At 42.3% G+C, this 18,660-nt stretch overlaps 1 protein-coding gene across 3 annotated transcripts in view; it reads left to right on the plus strand.

Annotated features, from left to right (window-relative positions):
* The first annotated feature begins 330 nt into the window (after positions 1-330).
* The window catches only part of GPAT3 (glycerol-3-phosphate acyltransferase 3), a 61,240-nt gene continuing 42,910 nt past the window's right edge, over positions 331-18,660 (plus strand). The window contains exons 1-2 of one of the 3 annotated variants that reach the window (XM_037530386.2): positions 331-1,002; positions 8,468-8,534. In XM_037530386.2, the coding sequence (XP_037386283.1) occupies positions 862-1,002; positions 8,468-8,534 (208 nt within the window). In that variant the 5' untranslated portion in view covers positions 331-861. Of the gene's footprint in view, positions 1,003-1,181; positions 1,216-5,908; positions 6,024-8,467; positions 8,535-18,660 lie in introns of those variants that run through there. The other 2 variants (XM_054688268.1, XM_054688267.1) reach the window with 2 other exon arrangements.

Genomic DNA, 18,660 nt, shown 5'->3' on the forward strand with positions numbered 1-18,660 from the left:
AAGTCGTGCTCTTTGCATTTCCCTCTCCTCGAAAACCTTCCCGAGAGGCCCTTTTACACTCGCACGAGCAAGACTCTCTCAGGCGCCCCCCGACACATCAATAGCTCACGTCGGGCGTGAAGAAAATGCCAACATTCTGCAGATGAAAACTCTGCTCTCCAAAGGACCATTGCTGAGAGTTCTGGGGGAGGCGGGGCGCAGCGGAGGGAGGCCGCCCAGGAAGCTGCAGCGCCCTCCGTGCGGATCCCGTTCGGGGGCATCCCGTTGGTTGACGGAGGAGGTGGGGCGAGGGCAGAGCGCAGAAATAGGGCTCGGGGCTCGCAGACAGCCAGCCACGAGCACGGCCCTCGGCCCGGCGCCAGCCCCGCCAGCGGCCGGTGTGCGGCGGTGCGCGGCTCCCGCAGAGATCCGCGCGCTGGGAGGGCCCCCGTGAGTCACTGTGAGTCGTCGCAAACGCCGAGAGGAAATCGGCGCAGGGTGGGGCGCGTTCCAGGCTGAGCTCGAGCGCTCCGCTCGCGCCGCGGTGTCCCTGCGCTCACCCCGGCTCCGGTCCTCCGGCCGGTGCCACCTGGTCTGCGCCCTTGGCGGTGGCTTCCGCGCTCGCCGGGGCCTCCAGCCGAGAGAGTTAACCCGCCGCGGTTAGGAGGAGCCCGGAGAGGAAGGAAGAACCTCGCCGTCGTTCTTAAAGTTTTTTTCCTTCCCCTCTTCCCTGCAGTGAGTTCGGGGAGGCGGCGGCGCTGACTGCCCGGAGCCGGGGCTCCGCGCCTCTGCTGCCCGAGCTGCCGCCCGGCTGCCGGGGCGTAGGGACAGCTGTCACGCTCCCCCTCTCCGTGGACTCTTTCCGAGAGGGTGTCCCGAGCCATGGAGGGCGCAGAGCTGGTCGGGAAGATCCTGTCCACCTGGCTAACGCTGGTGCTCGGCCTCATCCTCCTGCCTTCCGCCTTCGGGGTGTCTCTGGGCATCTCCGAGATCTACATGAAGATCCTGGTGAAAACTTTAGAGGTAAGTGTCCCCGCTCCTCCGAGGGTTTCGAGAGAGCCTGGGCGGCGGGGGTCGAGGGTAGAGTTGTGAGAGCCGAGTTGACGCGAGGGCACCAGTGGGCAAGGTCAGTGGGCGCGAGGGGCGAGCGTTTCGGTTTGTCCTGCGCGGCGTGGCGGAGCCTGCATCCCGGCCCCCGCGCGCGCCGGCAGCTCCGCGGAGACCTCTGGCTTCTCAGTGAGTGACCTTAGGGAAGTCACCTATTTCTTGTGCCTCATTTTCCTCATGTAGAAGTACCATTAACATTTATTTCCATAGGGTTGTTTGAGTTAAAATGCCATATTAGAAGTTTGCCTGTTACAGGGTAGATGCTATGTAAGGCAAAGAGCCCGGCTCCCTGGCTCAGTTATTTTTATTGATGGGAATAATAACTGTACCGCCTTTTAAATCAGCGGATGTCTTTTCATCCACTGTACGGTACGACTGTCGCTCTCTCCTCATCTTAGTTTTTGGGGTCCCGGGTTTCAGAGGTCCTTTCGGGTGCTGAGGCATCCTGTCCAGAAAGTCGTACTGTTCCTTATACTCAAGATAAGAAACCAAGTACTCGTTGGTAGAAAGAAATCTGATTATATTATAATGGAGTCACGGATATTTTGTCTAACTAGTGGCACGTGAAATGTCATTGAAAATGTGTATTCTTTGACCTCTCCTCGCTCTCCTGTTTCCAGATTCTGCAAAGCAAGGAGTGGAAGGGGGAAGTAGGAGCTGTGTAAGGAAAGCTGTAGCTTCTCATCATGGAAGGCCAAGGCCTTCCCTTTCCCCTCTCATTAGATGGCCCCAAAGCCTTGGGCAGTGGGGAAGGCAAGTGTTGTCCCTCTTGTAGAGTTACGGGAACTGAGATTCACAGAAACTCAGTGTTTTGCTTGAATTATGTGGCAAATTAGGGAGTCTTCGCTGAGGACCACACTGTGGTCTAGTGGTTAGGCGAACAAATCTATCAGGATTTGTGTTTGCTTAGACCAAAACACAGCTCTGTGCTTCTCAGTGTGTGACCTTGGGGAAGTCACCTATTTCTTGTTCCTCATTTTTTTTTTTAAAGATTTATTTATTTTTTATTTATTTATACAAGCACTGGGTACAGTCAGAAGCGTGGGAGGGTGAGAGAATTCACCAGAGCCAGAGCAGGGAGCAGAGCAGGCAGAAGGACAGAGGCACACTGCTGAGGGGAGCAGCGGGCGGTAGGAGAGGTCTGCGCCATGTGGGACCCTCCTCCCGGGGCCGGGGAGCAGCCGGGGATCGAACCTCTTGTGCCTCATTTTCCTCATTTAGAAGTACCATTAACATTTATTTCCACAGGGTTGTTTAAGTGAGTTAAAATGTCATATTGGAAGTTTGCCTGTTACAGGTTAGGTGCTATATAGGTATTTGCTGCTCTTAAAAGAATGCTTAGTTTTTAGCATCCTTGTTTCTCTAAATTCCAGAGGGACTTCTAACACAGGTTCTAGTTTTACTACCCTTATTTTTGTCTGCCTCGGCCCAGGAATTGATGTGCTCTTCTCCCTCAGCTAGTGGGGTTAGCCGTCTTTAACCTGCTGTTCTCCTGTTGGAGATTACCTGCTAATTCCACCTGATGATCTGTTAATTCTTCTACCTGCTAGTTACAGATTTTTGTTGGATTTTGTGCCTATTTTTTGGTCTAGTCTTTGACTTGTATTTAATTCTTCAACCTCAGCCCTCTTGTTTTTAAAGTTTTGCTGTTTCTTCTTGGGAAATAATTTCAATTTTGAACTTTTGTTCCTAACTTTACACTCTGAACTTGGTCGTATACTATGTCTTAGCTGCGTCTGACTGGTGCACCCTCTGAGCATACTCTTCTCATAGTAGATTAGCTCCTTCAGGTGGTTACTCTTTCTCAGAACTCTGACATGACTGGACTTTTGTCCCATACAGCAATGTCTTTTGGAATTTGTATCCAAGTGAGAGTGGAGTGAAGGTAAATCGTGCCCACTGGCTTCCAGGCGTGGACTCCTACATGTCTTGCTTTAGGGATTCAAGGTACAGTTAAAGAGATGTCACGGAGAGAGGCCAGCTGGGTGCTGTTAGTCTGGCAAAGAATCCTATGATACTTTGAAGGGATATTCCAGAATCTTATTTTCGATTTGACAGTGTCTCAGGTTTTAATTTTTTCTTCACCTGGAGTTTCAGAGATGTACTCCTTGTTAATCGAAGTCTTGAGATTGCCTGTTCTCTAAATGTAGTGGGAGATATACCCCTTAGCTTGCAAGCCAGTTAGATGGAAGTGTAAAGAACTATCCTCTGTGCTAAGGCTAAGTTACAATAAGAGATCAGAGAGACACTTGGCATATATGAAAATGGAATGGGGATTCATTTCATGAATCAACTCTGGTGGTAGCTCTCGGCTGATATTGGGGAAAGGTTGGATTCATCAGGCAAGAGCTGGCTGGGATCCCACAGTTGATGTCTGTTTTAAGCACAGGAGGGGTAAATAGCAGGCCAGGGTTTGTCATTCTTCAACTAGGACAGGATTGTTTCAAAGTCTTTTTTTTTTTTTTTTTTTAGGCTGAAGTTAGTATATTGCTTCCTCTAACTATAGGGGTAATTTTCTTAAAAAATGGTGCTGGTTGTTTAGTATTGAATATATTTAGTTCTGGAGAAATACCTTGCTTTTCTGTAGATTCCATTCAAGGCCCTGCCCTCCTGTTACACATTATTGGTTAGTTCTTAATTTTGGTTTTCTTTTGTGTTCTAGTCCCAAGAATATTCTTTGGGCTCTTTGATTGCACTAAGAAGTTTCTCCTAACCAACTTTCCTTGGTTATGATTTGCATACTATTTTATTTTTTTTTAATTTTTTAAAAAATATTTATTTATTTATGCATACAAGAACTGGGGTACAGGCCAGAGGTGTGGGAGGTGAGAGGATTCACCAGAGACAGAGTGGGGAACAGAACAAGTGGATTGACTGAAATACACTGCTGAGGGGAGCAGCAGGCGAGACAGAAGAGGTCTGCTGTGCCATGTGGGTTGCTCCCTGGCTGGGAATTGAACTTGTGCTATACAGGCTTTGGATTGCTTCATAGGTTGTGTCTTAACCCCCTGTGCCACGAGGAAGGCCCTGCATACTATTTTAAAAGGTCATTTAGATTAGTACATTCTGTGTATACTTTTATAAGTGCTTTTTCATGGCCATAAACTGAAATTTTGGAAGCTGAAATGTGTGCAGGATACCTTCTGAATAGCTGACTGTGGTAATAGCTGACTGTGTTAACCACCCAGCTCTATGGTCTCCTCAGCTTACCAGTTCAGGTAATAATTATTTATTGCAAGCTGCCTACTGCATTGCTGCAATACAGCCATCTCTAGATGTGTGTATAAGTCCCTGAGTGGCAAGCCATTTGAGGACAAGTTTTGCATTCTTAGCTTAAAGTAAGTTTTGTGATTCTCTAAACCAGTGAGTCTCAAGATATGTCAGTATTATAATTTTGTATTGGGAAAATTGTTTTAGGAATATAAGTTATGAAAAGTAAAACAATTGAGAGGATAGAGAGAGGGTAGTTCATCTGGATGGTGAGGGTGTATGTATTAGAATCTCTGGGAGAGTGTGTGTGAAGGTTTTATGTTGACCAAATAGGAGCATGGATTAAAGGTTGGAAAATGCCTTTCTTAAACATGAAAGTTGATGGGGTTGGGAGTGGTGAGCAATTGCTATTCCTTGACCTAAGGCTCATGATTAGAGGATAATAAAAGTAGAAAGAGAATATTATCTGCCTACTGCTTGCATTATCTGGTGAGGAATGCTATGCGAATTATCTCATCTCACCAGATAATGCAGGCAATGGGCAGATAATAAATGTTCATGGGCCAACGATTCCCTCAACTTTTGAAGAATAAACCAGAAGCGTAAATAGTTTCCTCCAAATGTCTGACCTTGGTTTCTACAGAGGTTCATAGGAAACTACCTTTTAAAGTCTTGGTGCAGATAAGTGAGGAGAAATACATGAAAGCACTTGATATATAGTAGGAGCTCAACTCTTAGTGGGAGTTGGAGTTCAAACACTCATCCCCCACGCCCCCCCTCCATGTGGCTAAGATTTAATTTATCTTCAGATCTTTGACAGGTTAACTCACAAGGAACAAATAATTCCTGCCTTTTTTTTTTAAATTATTCTTTCCTTAACCCTTTCCTCCATTCACCAGTTAGCTTTCCATCTTTTAAAAAAAATGTGTCAATAATTCTCAGATGTTTATAACACCTTGTTTTTATAATAATCAGGTATTAACCCTTGTGTTGGAAATTCAATAAATGTGCAGGCAGGCCATGACTGCTTATGACAGAATGTCATAATAAAGAAAAGCTACAGGGCCTCCCTGGTGGCGCAAGTGGTTAAGATGCAACCTTATGAAGCTATCCACAGCCACTGCAGCACAAATTCAATCCCGGGCCAGGGAGCTACCCACATGGTGCAGCAGAACTCTCCTGACTCTCCTGCTGCTCCCCTCAGCAGTGTATTTCAGTCAGTCTGCCTTTTATGTTCCCCTCTCTGTCTCTGGTGAATCCTCTCACCGCCCCACACCTGGCCTGTACCCCAGTTCTTGTATGCATAAATCTTAAAAAAAAAAAGAAAAGCTACAAAGGGAACATACTTTTCACTTAAATTAGTTCCAAAACAACTCTCTGAGACAGGACCTATTATTACTCCCCGTGCTAGATTGAGGAATGACAGTTCAGAGAGGTCATTTTTCTGAGCAGTGACACACAGCTGTCCTAGTCTATGGCAATTACCATTTACATAAAATCACACGTATGCAATAAAAGAATTAAGCTCTCAGATGAGCAATGATTACAAGATTTTATTTTCACTGTATCTTTGATCTTCTTACAAATGGCAATAGGTGCCAAAACATTAAAGTGAAAAACTATGGGAATAAACCTTTACCGCTTCAGGAAAGATGGGAGGTATAAGTCAGAGTTTAAGAACTGCTCCAAATCACCAAGGAAGAGAAAAGGACTCAACCAGATTAAGAGTGAGTATTATTAGCATTTGCGACTTGCCATTTGAAGCCCAGAAGATTAGACTACTATGTATAGACTATTCTCTACATGCAAATAGCTTATTCCTACTTGACTCTGAGATGTTGTGCAGAATTCCACATGTAGTTGGATCATGCCTTACATTTGACCTTTGCGTACATCTTTTAGGTTATTTGTTCTTATCAGTTATTTTCTTATTTATTTGATTTTTTTTTTTTTTGCCTCTTTGAGGTTTTTGCCTTGAAAAATATTCCATTTGCAGGGAGCTTAAATCCTAATTATAATTATTATGATGGCTTTTACCTTTTACTTGCTTTTTCTACCCTTTCCCCGGGTCAATCAATTTAGACATTGTTAGCTTTTGGAATTATAATCATTGGAACAATATTTTAATTGCTTCTTTTCTAAACTAGAAAAAATAGCCTTTATAATTTTCTCAAATGCCATCAAAATAGTTCACTTGCAGCAATTTTTGAACTATGATGTTAATGGTAGATAATTTTAGAAATGCCCAAGAAAGTATAAAGACAAGAATAAAATTGCTTCTTGGTATGTTTCCTTATCTTCCTATGACTATTCAAAACAAACTGGGAGTTGGTGTTTCCTCTTCTTAAGATTGCTCACACCTGTGGTTCCTCATAATCATAACATTTTCTCTACACGTCACAGTAGGTAAGCGACCTGCAGGCAGGTGATCTCTGTAATTAGACATTTATTTCTCCCATTGCTATCTAGCTCTCACACTGCCCCTTTCTGCCACCTTATTCCTGATTCAGGCAATTTGGCCTCTTCGAGTGTGTCTTATTGTTGAATGTGTAATTTATTATGAAATTATCTAATAGTTACTTTGTGGTCCTGTGTTTAGGTCTTTATATGTGTCAATCTTTTTTTTTTTTTTAAAGATTTTTATACAAGAGCTGGGGTACAGGCCAGAGGCATGGGAGGGTGAGCAGATTCACCAGAGACAGAGTGGGGAGCAGAACAGGCAGACGGACCGAAGGCACTGCTGAGGGGAGCAGCGGGCGAGACAGGAGAGGTCTGCCGTGCCATGTGGGTATCTCCCCAGCTGGCCGGGAATTGAACCTGCGCTGCAGAAGGTGCAGACAGCTTCACAACGCTGCGCTCAACCCTCTGTGCCACTGGGGAGGCCCTATGTGTCAATCTCTTTAATCCTCATAGCAATCCTATGGGATAGGAACTATTATCCTCATTTTACAGATGAGGAAATTAAAGCCCAAAAGGATTACATAACTTTAAACCCAGACTGTCTCAATGCCATAACTTTTGCTTTTTTTTAAAAAAAAAAAAAAAGATTTATTTATTTATACAAGAACTAGGGTACAGGTCAGATGTGTGGGAGGGTGAGACGATTCATCAGAGACAGAGCGGGAAACAGAACAGGCAGACTGAAATACACTGCTGAGGAGAGCAGGGTGTGAGACAGTAGAGGTCTGCTGCGCCATGTGGGTATCTTGCCAGCTGGCCAGGATTGGACTGGCACTGCAGACAGAGGCTGTAGGCAGCTTCACAGTGTGGTGCTCAACCACCTGTGCAACCAGGGAAGGGCCCCCCCCCTTTTTTAAGATTTATTTATTTATTTATTTATTTATTTATTTATACAAGCACTGGATACAGTCAGAAGCACGGGAGGGTGAGAGAATTCACCAGAGCCAGAGTGGAGAGCAGAACAGGCAGACTGACGAAGCACACTGCTGAGGGGAGCAGCTGGCGGCAGGAGAGGTCTGCGTGCCATGTGGGACCCTTGCAGGTGGCCGGGGATCGAACCGGCACTGCAGAGACTGCGGGCAGCTTTGCAACCCAGCGCTCAACTGCTGCGCCACCGGGGAGGCCCTCTTTTTTTTTAAATAATATTTTTTTAAGTTTTTTTTAAAGATTTATTTATGCATGCAAGAACTGGCGTACAGGCTAGAGGTGTGGGGAATGAGAGGATTCACCAGAGACAGAGTGGGGAACAGACCAGGCACATTGACCAAAGTACACTGCTGAGGGGAGCAGTGGGTGAGTCAGGAGAGGTCTGTTGTGCAATATGGGTTAGCTCCTTGGCCGGGGATCGAACTCATGCTGCAGTGGTTGCAGACAGCTTCATAGGTTGACGTCTTAACCCCTTGCGCCACCTGGGAGGCCCCACAACTTGTGCTCTTGACTCATATTTTTCATGCCCTTTTCAGGGAATAATTTATTGAGGGTACCAGGTGTGTGAGGGGGTTTAAATAGCATTAACATGATCTTTTGCTCATTTTATTGGGGCACTGTCAATAACTATAATAACAGTGTTCTTGGGACTTGGAGTATTTCTGCATCAGAGATTTCCCTGGCATCTCTTTAATTCAAATAGTGCAGAGATTAATGGTTAATTTCACTACTGCATGAGCATGGTTTAAGTATTTTACATTGAATACTTCTTGTTTTTGAACAGTGGGCCACAATACGAATTGAAAAAGGAGTCCCAAAGGAGTCAGTTCTGAAAAACACAGCTTTTGGTGGTAAGTCTTCCTCTTCATTATGATTGTTACAATATCCAAATTAGGTAGGCTTATCCAATTTGAACTTGAGATATGCAGAGAGTTAGTGCATTCTAAAGGCCCCAACCATTCATAATTCCGTTCTTTATGCAAAAAAAAAAAAAAGCAGCTGCCTGAGTTTTGATTGAGTTTTTACTATAAAGGTGGTAATGTGTGCTGGTTCGTTTACGTGTTCTTACAGAGTATTTCTAAAGACTTGCATGTAAAAGCGGTTGCTCATGGTTTTAAAGATGTAGCCAATGGCATTTACACCTATTTTGAGGTTTTGTTAGTACATTTTTTTTTAACTTTTGGTTCTCAAATTATCTTCCTCCAAAACTGTTTCTTGCTAAAGGTTGATTAGTAATTCATAAAATAGAACTCTTCCATGAAATAAGCTTGGAAAGCACCACATAATTATATATTCCTTTTGGAGAGTATTATTGCGTAGAAACAATTGCTCAGAAAAGTCCCGCAGTAAGAAACTTGTTTAATATTTCTAGAAGTGAGTGAACAAATCAAATGAGCTAACTGTCCCAGTTCTGTTTGTGTGCCTTGCCTTTGACCCAGTAAACCCTCTTTCACTTGGGGTCAGAATTTTAAGAACATTTAAGACATTGGGTTTATAGGGGAGCAGAAGTCTATGGGAACAACAAATATGAATTTAGGAAGAAATAAATGGTGAAGTTTAATACAAACTAAGCCTTTATATGTTTTTCAAAAATAATTGTTGAAACAATTTTATGCCCATGTAATTTGGGATTAGAGAGGATCAAAATGTCAAAGACACAACGAGAAGGAATTTGTCTTCTGGAGGTTTTTCAAAAAATTGTGGAAATTGTACATTCTAGTGTATTTTGAAAAAACAAAACAAAACAGTAGAGTGAAAACATCTGTATAATTTTGTGTAGTTGGATTGTTATGTTCAGTTGGTTGAAGTAACTAGTATTGCTTCATGGTATGAATTTAAACTTCAAAATATTATCACTAGTAACATTTTTACCAAGATTGTCTAGTTATACTCGATCCCTTAGTCATATACCTCTCAGGTATAACAGATCTACTAATTTTTTTTTTCCTGAATACATTTTTAAATCTGTGTCCTTAGCATTTAAGGAGACAACAAACTTTATTTCTGTTGTATTTGGTGAGACTTTAGGCTGCCATTGATTTTGAGTGAAATTCCAGGGGGCCTATCGGTTGGGGTGGTGGTGCTTGTCTTGGGCCATGAATCTAAAAGGGCAAGGTGTTTCAAATTTTAGATTAAGAGGACTGAAAAATAGAGGAAGATGTTCCAGTAGCAGTGGTTTAGTTTTGTTTTTTTTTTTTTTTTTGGGCATAGGGAAGTGGACGTTTTCACTAGTTATGTTTTTCAGCATAAAACTATCTTCACTACTTTTTGTCTTTGACTTTTCCATGGTACTTCCAGGAAAGAGTAGAATAGAAAGTATAAGTCATAATGGTTGAGAGTAAGGCTCATATCTACAAAATTTGTCACATATCATTCAGAGTGACAGCCCCTTCCCCCCATCCCATGACAGCTGTCTTTATTGGGGACTGACACCTGGTACCCTGGACCGCCCCCCCCCCACCCCCCGGCCTCTCTCAGCTTCCTTTCTAGGTGCCTTGCTAGTGGTGCTGCTGTTTGAAGTGCACGCCTCAGTAAAAATGCAGGTGTCCCTTTTTCTTTAAGTGGGTAGAACCTTTGGGTGGCTGAGCTCCCCCCAACCCGCCCCAATCCCATCATGCCATCCCACGGCCCCCTACCTTGCTCATGGGCTACTTGGCTATCAAATCAATAGAAAAATTTTCATTCAAGTCCAACTTTTTCTATAGTTTATCATCACAAACCTGGCCAGATTGCATACTGGAAAAAACCGGTGCCCCAGGGGAGGCTTAGTGCCAGCGCCACTGCACAACTCAGACCCAGTAACTGGCCCGTCAGCGCTGTGGCAGTCTTCGCTGCTGGCTTTTGACCTCTGCCCTTCCTTTTAGCTTGAGAAATTGGGAATTGACCATCGCGGTGATTGAGCATTTACTACATGTGAGGTGAATGTGGTATCCAAAGATGAGTAAGACAGTGTCCCGGTGGTGTGACAGGCATCCGGCTGGCCCTGTGATGCATGCTTAGGTAGGTGCATAAGCACGAGATCTAATTTAGGCTCTGAGATATGCTCCTCTCATCTCTGTTAATCCCACAACTCTGCATGGTATGCACCTCCACTCCCATCCTGATTTAAGTGCTGCTTGGGCAGCCCTGTTATGGGGTGTGTGCCTGTTGATACATCCGGATGTTTGAAGTAAGCAGAGAGGTAGTGGCATTCTAGACAAATTGGCTGAGGATGATGAAACACAACGAGTGCTTGTGTGGTTGGCTGGTGCAATCTTTTGCATTAGGACCATCATGTCTCAGTACTTCAGTCAACTCCACTCCAAGTCAGTATCCAGTGATCAAAGTTTAGGTCAGAGTCCCAGGCAGGCCAAAGGCCCCAGGGAGGCAGGTGTGATTCTGAGATGTCTCTGAATGATACAGTGTTGATGATAGGTTTGGGGAGTTGAGAAGGATAGTTATGTTTATGTTATGTACCAAAAAAATTCCTCCTGATAATCTTTTACTTGATGAGTTTTTTTTTTTTTTGGAAATACTTTTCAGGTCTCCTTACCAGCCAAACCCCTGTTCCATTGTGTTTCTTCTGTGCTTTTATTGAATGGACCAACAGAAAGCTGAATCGAGGGAACTGTTATCTTTGTGGTTATGTCTCTTCTATTTTCAGCCACATTCTATTGTGTCATCTATTAAAAAACTAATCTACCGAGCTTCAGATATGATCTCTTGAAGATCTTCCTTCCTCTTTTAGCTTTAAGAATTTTTCCTCATTGTTAGTTCAATGATGAAGATAAATTTTTTCCTACTTCAAGTAACTGTTATACTGAACATTCAACTTCAGTGGAGAATACAATTACACTTTACTCTAGTTTTTGTTACCTGGGAACGTATGTGATAGGAGGCTCTAAGAAGAGGAAGGTAATGGCTCATTTGTATCTGTTGTTTTAGCCCCACTACAATCATAGGACAGATGACTGTGATTTTAGCAAATTTTATTTTTCCCTCTTCATAAATAGTGCAAGGGACTCTTTGACTATTAGGATCTACTGACCTCACTCTTGGGGTCCCTCTCCTATGCTATCATACACAATTAGTTATTAATTTTGATCGTGATTATAATTAAGCATGTAATTTTCACAATTCAAGTTTAATTCCACTCTAGTTGCATTGTGGTACTAGGGCATTTTGAATAATGACAAACCAGAAGTCAACAGGCAGGAATAAAAGGCATGTAGTTGCCTTTGCCCCAGGAGTGAGTCACAACCCATACAAATAAAGAAGGAGGTGGCTTAGCTTAGTCATTTTGGCATTGTTCTCTGGAAAGTGTTGCTGGCCTGACTCAGCACTTTGGGCACTGGAAAATGCATGCCACCTCCTCAGGTCCTCCAAGTTGTCCTTTTGCAGCGAGAACGCATGCACACGCACAGAGATTTTGGGTCACATGGACTATGGTTAATTAAGTCCCTGTGCTCAATTTCTCTTCTGTCCCCCAATCCCCACCTTTTACACCTCCTCTTCCCCAACAAAGAAAAGAATGCTTTAGGGAAAGCCTCTGATGGTATACCTATTCTGAGATAATTCATGTTGTCTAACATTTCCCTCTTATTTTATTTTTCCATAGAAAATTTGTTTTGTGAGACTTGACTGACCACATTGATACTTGTAAAACACTGATTATATGAAGTCATCAAATTTCTTGGCTTCACAGAAAATGTGGGATAACATTTAATCACAGACTTTTGAGGAATATAATTTTATCATATTAATTTTGTTTTGGTAGTCTGTTTCAGGCAGCTAAATTGATTTAATTCTTGATATAAATTCTTTGACTATAGATCACTGTCTGCTCTCCTCAAGGTTGTGGCATATAATGCATTTACTGGGGTTTCCTTAATGATAAATTAATGATAAAACATTGGACCTAATTTAACTAGTTGTATCAATAAAAAGAACCCAGTTGCCAGATGTGGAAGAATCCTTGGTTGAGTTTTTCCTTTATCATGGCAATGTCTACCTGATTTTATTAGTTTTCCCTTAATGATGAGTATTGGTGATAATGACGATGACAATTTTGAAACATACGTAGAGAAATAGCATAATGAGAAATAGAGAAATAGCATAATGAGCCTCATATAGCCAGATTCAGTATTTGTCAAGATTTTGCCATATTTGGTTCATTTATCATTCTTTCTTGGTAAAGCAAGTATTTAACACAGATACAAAATTTCATGTCTTTCCATGCATTTCTCAAAAACTTTAAAAATAGCCACATTGCTATTATCCTTTTAATAAATGTAATAAATTTTTTTTTTAAATTACACAGCAGAACTAGCTGTTTTTTTTTTTTTTTTCTTAAAGATTTATTTTATTTATTTACACAAGCACTGGGTACAGTCAGAAGTACGGGAGGGTGAGAGAATTCACCAGAGCCAGAGCGGAGAGCAGAACAGGCAGACTGACAAAGTACACTGCTGAGGGGAGCAGTGGGTGGCAGGAGAGGTCTGCGCGCCATGTGGGACCCTTGCAGGTGGCCGGGGATCGAACCCGCGCTGCAGAGGCTGCGGGCAGCTTTGCAACCCAGCGCTCAACCAATGCGCTAAAGGGGAGGCCCAAATGTAACAAATTCTTAATGTCATCTAATATGCAGTCTGCATTTAAATTCCTATAATAACGTCATTATCTTACAATTGATTTGTTTGAATTGAGATTTGGTCATAACCCACAAATGTTTATTTTTTATTATTATTTTTAAAGATTTATGCATACAAGAGCTGGGGTGCAGGCCAGAGATGGGGTGGGGTGAGAGGATTCACCAGACACAGAGTGGGGAGCAGAACAAGCAGATGTACTGACATACACTGCTGAGGTGAGCAGCGGGCGAGACAGGAGAGGTCTGCTGTGCTGTGTGTGTCACCATTCTGGTCGGGGATCGAACTTATACTGCTCTAGCTGTGGCTGCAGATAGCTTCATAGTGCTGTGTCTTAACCCCTTGTGCCACTAGGGAGGCCCCCAAATGTTTATTTTTAGACACTCCTTTTTTGACATTTGAAAGTTTTTGTGGGGACAGGACTATGGATTGTTGCTCTTGGAATAAGTATTCCTTCCTAGCAGGTGATTCTGAAAAAAATTCTCTAGCGGTATTATGATTTATAATAGGAAACACATATTTGATCTTCACCCCCATTTCTGGCAGGGTTCCTAAAACCCTTGGATTTAAGTCACAAACACCCAAAAGGTGCTTTTTGTTATGCTAATGAAGGGACTTTTGGGAAGTCCCTTGATGAGTGGGGGGGAGGAAAAGGGGTGCCCCCCCCTCCGTGGGGCAGCTGGTTGCCTGGGGAGCCAACCATGTGATTAAGGGTTGGAGCTTTAGCCTCACTCCTCAGCTTCAGGGAAGAACTGGACTTTGAGTTCAGTATCACCAATGGTCGAACATTTAATCGATCATACCAAGGTAATGAGGCCCCATGCAACCCCCCCAACTGAAAGGTATCTCCTCATGCTGGAGGGTGGTGCTCCTGAAGAAGACGTGGGAGTCTCGAACCCCTTTTCCATACCTCACTCTATGCTTCATCTGGCTGTTTCTGATAATAACCCAGTAATGTAGTAAGTAAGTCTTTCTGAGTTCTGTGAGCTGCTCGAGCAAATTAATCCAACCCAAGGAGATTTTTGGAAACTCACCTTAGCTATCTCCTGGAAAATAGTGTTAGAATTGAGTTGAATTATTTGACAACTCAGTCATTGTCTGGGAATTGGCTTTGTGCAACTCTCCACTGTTGGACTTGGTAGTAAGAAGTTTTAATACTCTGCGTTTTCACACTCAGATCTTAATATAGCTTTGTAGAAGGCAAGTGTTTGATTTTTTTTTTTTTTTTGCTTATTTGAAAACTGTAAGATCAGTTATATGTGTTTTCTGAAGTGCTATATAATGGAAACATCGTCCAACCTCTTTGTATAGCAATTTGGCAAATTTGAAGCAAATTTGCAGCAAACTTCAAAATTCTATTTCTGAGATTTCGAACCTAGCCAAACACTCAGCATGTGTATTGGAAGACATCTTACAGGTGTATACAGATTGTGAAAAAGTGGAGACACCCCAGGTGTCCATCCAGTAGGTGGAAAATTAGAAAGTAGACTGATTTATTTATACTTTCAATTTATGCCTGTCAAATGAATCAACTGGCTTTATATGGAAAGAACAAAGACACATCTCAGCATTGAAAGAAAAAAATGTATAGTATGATTGCATTTATTTAAAATATAGGGACATCCCTGGTGGTACAGTGGTTAAAGTCTCAGCACTATCAAGCTATCAGCAGCCACTTTTGCATGAGTTTGATCCCCGGCCAAGGAACTGACCCACATAACGCAGCAGACCTCTCCTATCTCATCCGCTGCTCCCTCAGTGTGTATTTCAGTGGATCCATCTGTTCTTCTCCCCCCTATGTCTCTGGTGAATCCTCTCGCCCTCTGAACCTTTGGCCTGCATTCCAGTTCTTGTATGCATAAATAAAATAAACCTTAAAAATAAAAAAATTATTACCATAAATAGATACTATTTATGTAGATATATGTAGATAAGTGCAAAATATATGTGGAAATAATAGGATGGTGGGAACATGGGCTTTAACTTTATCAACACTTTAAAAAATAATCTGAAGCAAATGTATCAAAATCCTTCATTAAAGTCATTTCATTTGATTAAACATTTATTTTAAACATAAAACTTAGCAAAGCCCAACCAACTAAAATACCAATAATCCTTCAGCTAGTTTCTTTAGTCTGACTTTAGTGTCTTTCGTCTGGAACTAGTTTTATGTGAATAGAAAATAGGTGTCTGTCTGGGTGTGTGATTGATGAATACCTGCTCCCAGACACAGCTCCATTGTACCTGACCATGTGCCTGGAATTTAAACTTAAAGCACTGAAACAAAGGAGTTAATCAAAACATATTATCTCTTAGAACTTGTTTATCATATTCAGCTCCACTGACATTTTTGGACAGAATAATTTTTTTGCCTTGGGGTATCCTACATATTCTGAGATATTAGCAGTATCCTGCCACCAGGGAGGCCCTCTAATTTATTTTTTTGAAGTTAGTTTAAAAAATAACTAATATAAGCAGATACAAGCAATTATAAGCATAACATAAGCAGATTTTAAATCTTTCTATCCTCAGCACTAATTAGCTGTTGAAACTCTTTAGGATTTGGTTAGCTCCCATAGTCCAAAACCCCTCACAGTTTACAGGAGGGTGCCTGCTTCTCAGAATTATAGTTTGAAAAAGCTGGATGAGAACTGAGACTTAAGGATTACTTGAGAGTGAGACGATAGTAGGATCACATGATGGGAAAGGCAATTCAAGAATATATCCCTCATTTGCTTAGGGAAATTCTCTTTACTGCTGGGAGGAGCAGGTATCTGTAGATGTACCTATAGATACTTTGGGAGTGATAAGAATTATATAACAAAGTTCATTTCATTTTTTAGCAGTGCTTTTGTCTTGGTTGTAAAATTCCCTACAAAAATTCTAAGCACCTCTTTCAGTGTTTAATCCATCTTCATGTATTTTTCTGTAGCCGGGGACGTATCTGCTTTCTTGTAGGGAGAGAATGGTTCACTTGCTTTGTAGGGAGAGAACACTTCTTGTTATATCTTTTATTCATCAACAACCTTCAAGTCCTCCTTTCTTGAGTTTTTTTTTTTTTTTAAGATTTATTTATTTATGCATATAAAAGCTGGGGTGCAGGCCAGACATGGGGGGGTGAGAGGACTCACCAGAGACAGAGTGGGGAACAGAACAGGCAGTCTGACTGAAATACACTTCTGAGGGGTGCAGCGGGCAAGACAGGAGAGGTCTGCTGTGCAATGTGGGTTAGCTCCCTGGCCAGGGATCAAACTTGTGCTGCAGTGGATAGCTTCATAGTACTGTGACTTAACTCCTTGTGCCACCAGGGAGGCCCCTCTCTAGGAGTTTTATAATGGCATTTACCAGTTTTCTTACTGGAACTCCCAGGTCACTGTAAGTTCTTAAATGAACAAGCAGGTAGGAGTCAGGATGCCAAAACAGATTTTGTACCCAGAAGGCTAGGGAATGGGGGGCAGGTGGTGGAGGGCCTGTGTGTGGTGTGAATAGGTAGTTGGGAAAGGAGAGAGCTGAATGGACCTGGAATTAGACAGATCCTTTTCTTGGGTTGGGTGGGAAATAGCCATTGATGTCTGACTGTCCGGGGGGTGGACAAGACTCTTAGGCTGTGAATTTCCCCTTTGAATGCCAGGTGCAGTGTGATGAAAACTGTACCATGGAACCCCTTGACTAACTTTTCTACATCAGGTGCCTGGTCTTCCTGTTTGTCTTCTTCAAAGCTCATTTCTCCATCAAAGTTTGGGCTGGTTAGAAAAGAACTTTAACTCCTTGTGTCCTATTCAGCTTTCTGAAGGAGTCTTAAGGAGCAGAACCATTGGATTTTTTATTACCTGTAATAATTGCCTGTAATATTGCCTGGCAACAAAAGGAAAGAATGGGATATGTAGGGTCTGCTTTTCTGTTACGGCCTCTTGAGCCTTCATCCTGTCTAACCTCTATGCTCCTCTCTGGATCATGGGTCTCTGGTGTTGAGTGCTGGGCAGCCACACCTGTTTTACCTGGGAAACAGGAGTCGACTCTGGAACTAAGGATGCAGGGGACACCATGGATAAGTTTTGTGGTTGGTTTTTTTGGTGCTTTTCCTGTTATGTATCTGGAAAATAACTGTATACAGAAGCCAGCAACTTGGAAGAACTGGTTTCAGGGCTTTACAAAAAGTTAAATGCTTTGGAGACAGTGCCTATACCTAGTAAATGATACCCTTCAAGTTATAAGGGAAAAAGGTGTCATGGGCTTGGATTTCTGGTATTTCTTTGAAACTGGCATTCTCTTGGTTTAAAAAGGGGAAATTGATAATGAGTTTCAGAGACCATGCCTTTAAAAGAAATGTATAAAAAGAAAGCGTATTAAGCCTTAACATAGATTTCAGATAGTCCCTGACTTAAATGATTTTCACTTTATTATAGTGCAGAACCGGTATTACTTCCATATAGAGCATAATTTGAATTTTCATCATTTCCTGGGCTGTTGATGTGGTAGGTATGATACTCTCTGATGCAAGATGGAGTAATGAACTTCAGCTCCTAGTCAGCCACGTGATGACGAGGATCAACAATTGATATTCTACAGATTTTTTTTCACTTTCAGTACAAAATTCAATAAATTACACCAGATAGTGAACGCTTTATAAAAAGTAGTCTTCGTATCAGGTGATTTTGCCCACCTGTAGGCCAATGCATTGTTCTGAGCATGTTCAAGGTGAGCGAGGCTAAGCTGTGGTGTTCGGTAGGTTAGGTGTAGTAAATGCATTTCTGACTTCTGATCTTTGGTTTGCCAGTATGTAACGCTATCCTAGGTCCTGGAAGACCCCTACAGACATTGACTATGTGTAATTAATACCTTTCATCTGTTTGGTACAATATGTAAAGCACTGAAAGTCTTTGCAAAGGGTAAGTGTATGTTCCTTTTTTTCCAAGTGTTGTGAGCTTTCTGTTTCCTCTATCAGTGTCTGTTAGAGTTTCGTACATATCCTCTTTCCGCATCTGCAATGACGTTAGCTCAAATACATGAACATCTTCATTTTCCATGACTCATGTTCAGATCGGTGAGTTTACTTGCCAGTCAGTGACCCCTTCCAGCTGATAGTGTGTGGTGCCAGCACGCATTGCAGAATCCCAGCATGTCATAGTGGTTAGCCTTTGATGCTAATTACGGCCTTTTGTACAAAGAGCATGTTCCCAAGATTGCTAATCAGCACAGAAGCACATGTATCAGAGAAGGTGCAAGGAAAGAGAAAAACAGCCATTTTGTAATCAACGAAGATAAAAGAATGAGTAGGCTATTCTCCCTCCAGTACCCCTTTTGGATTTACAAAACCAGTATGTCATCATCTTGCCATTCCACCCTTAGTCCC

Source organism: Talpa occidentalis, unplaced genomic scaffold (genome assembly GCF_014898055.3).
Source record: "Talpa occidentalis isolate TD23 unplaced genomic scaffold, MPIMG_talOcc4v2.1 talOcc4.6, whole genome shotgun sequence".
Classification (NCBI taxonomy): domain Eukaryota; kingdom Metazoa; phylum Chordata; class Mammalia; order Eulipotyphla; family Talpidae; genus Talpa; species Talpa occidentalis.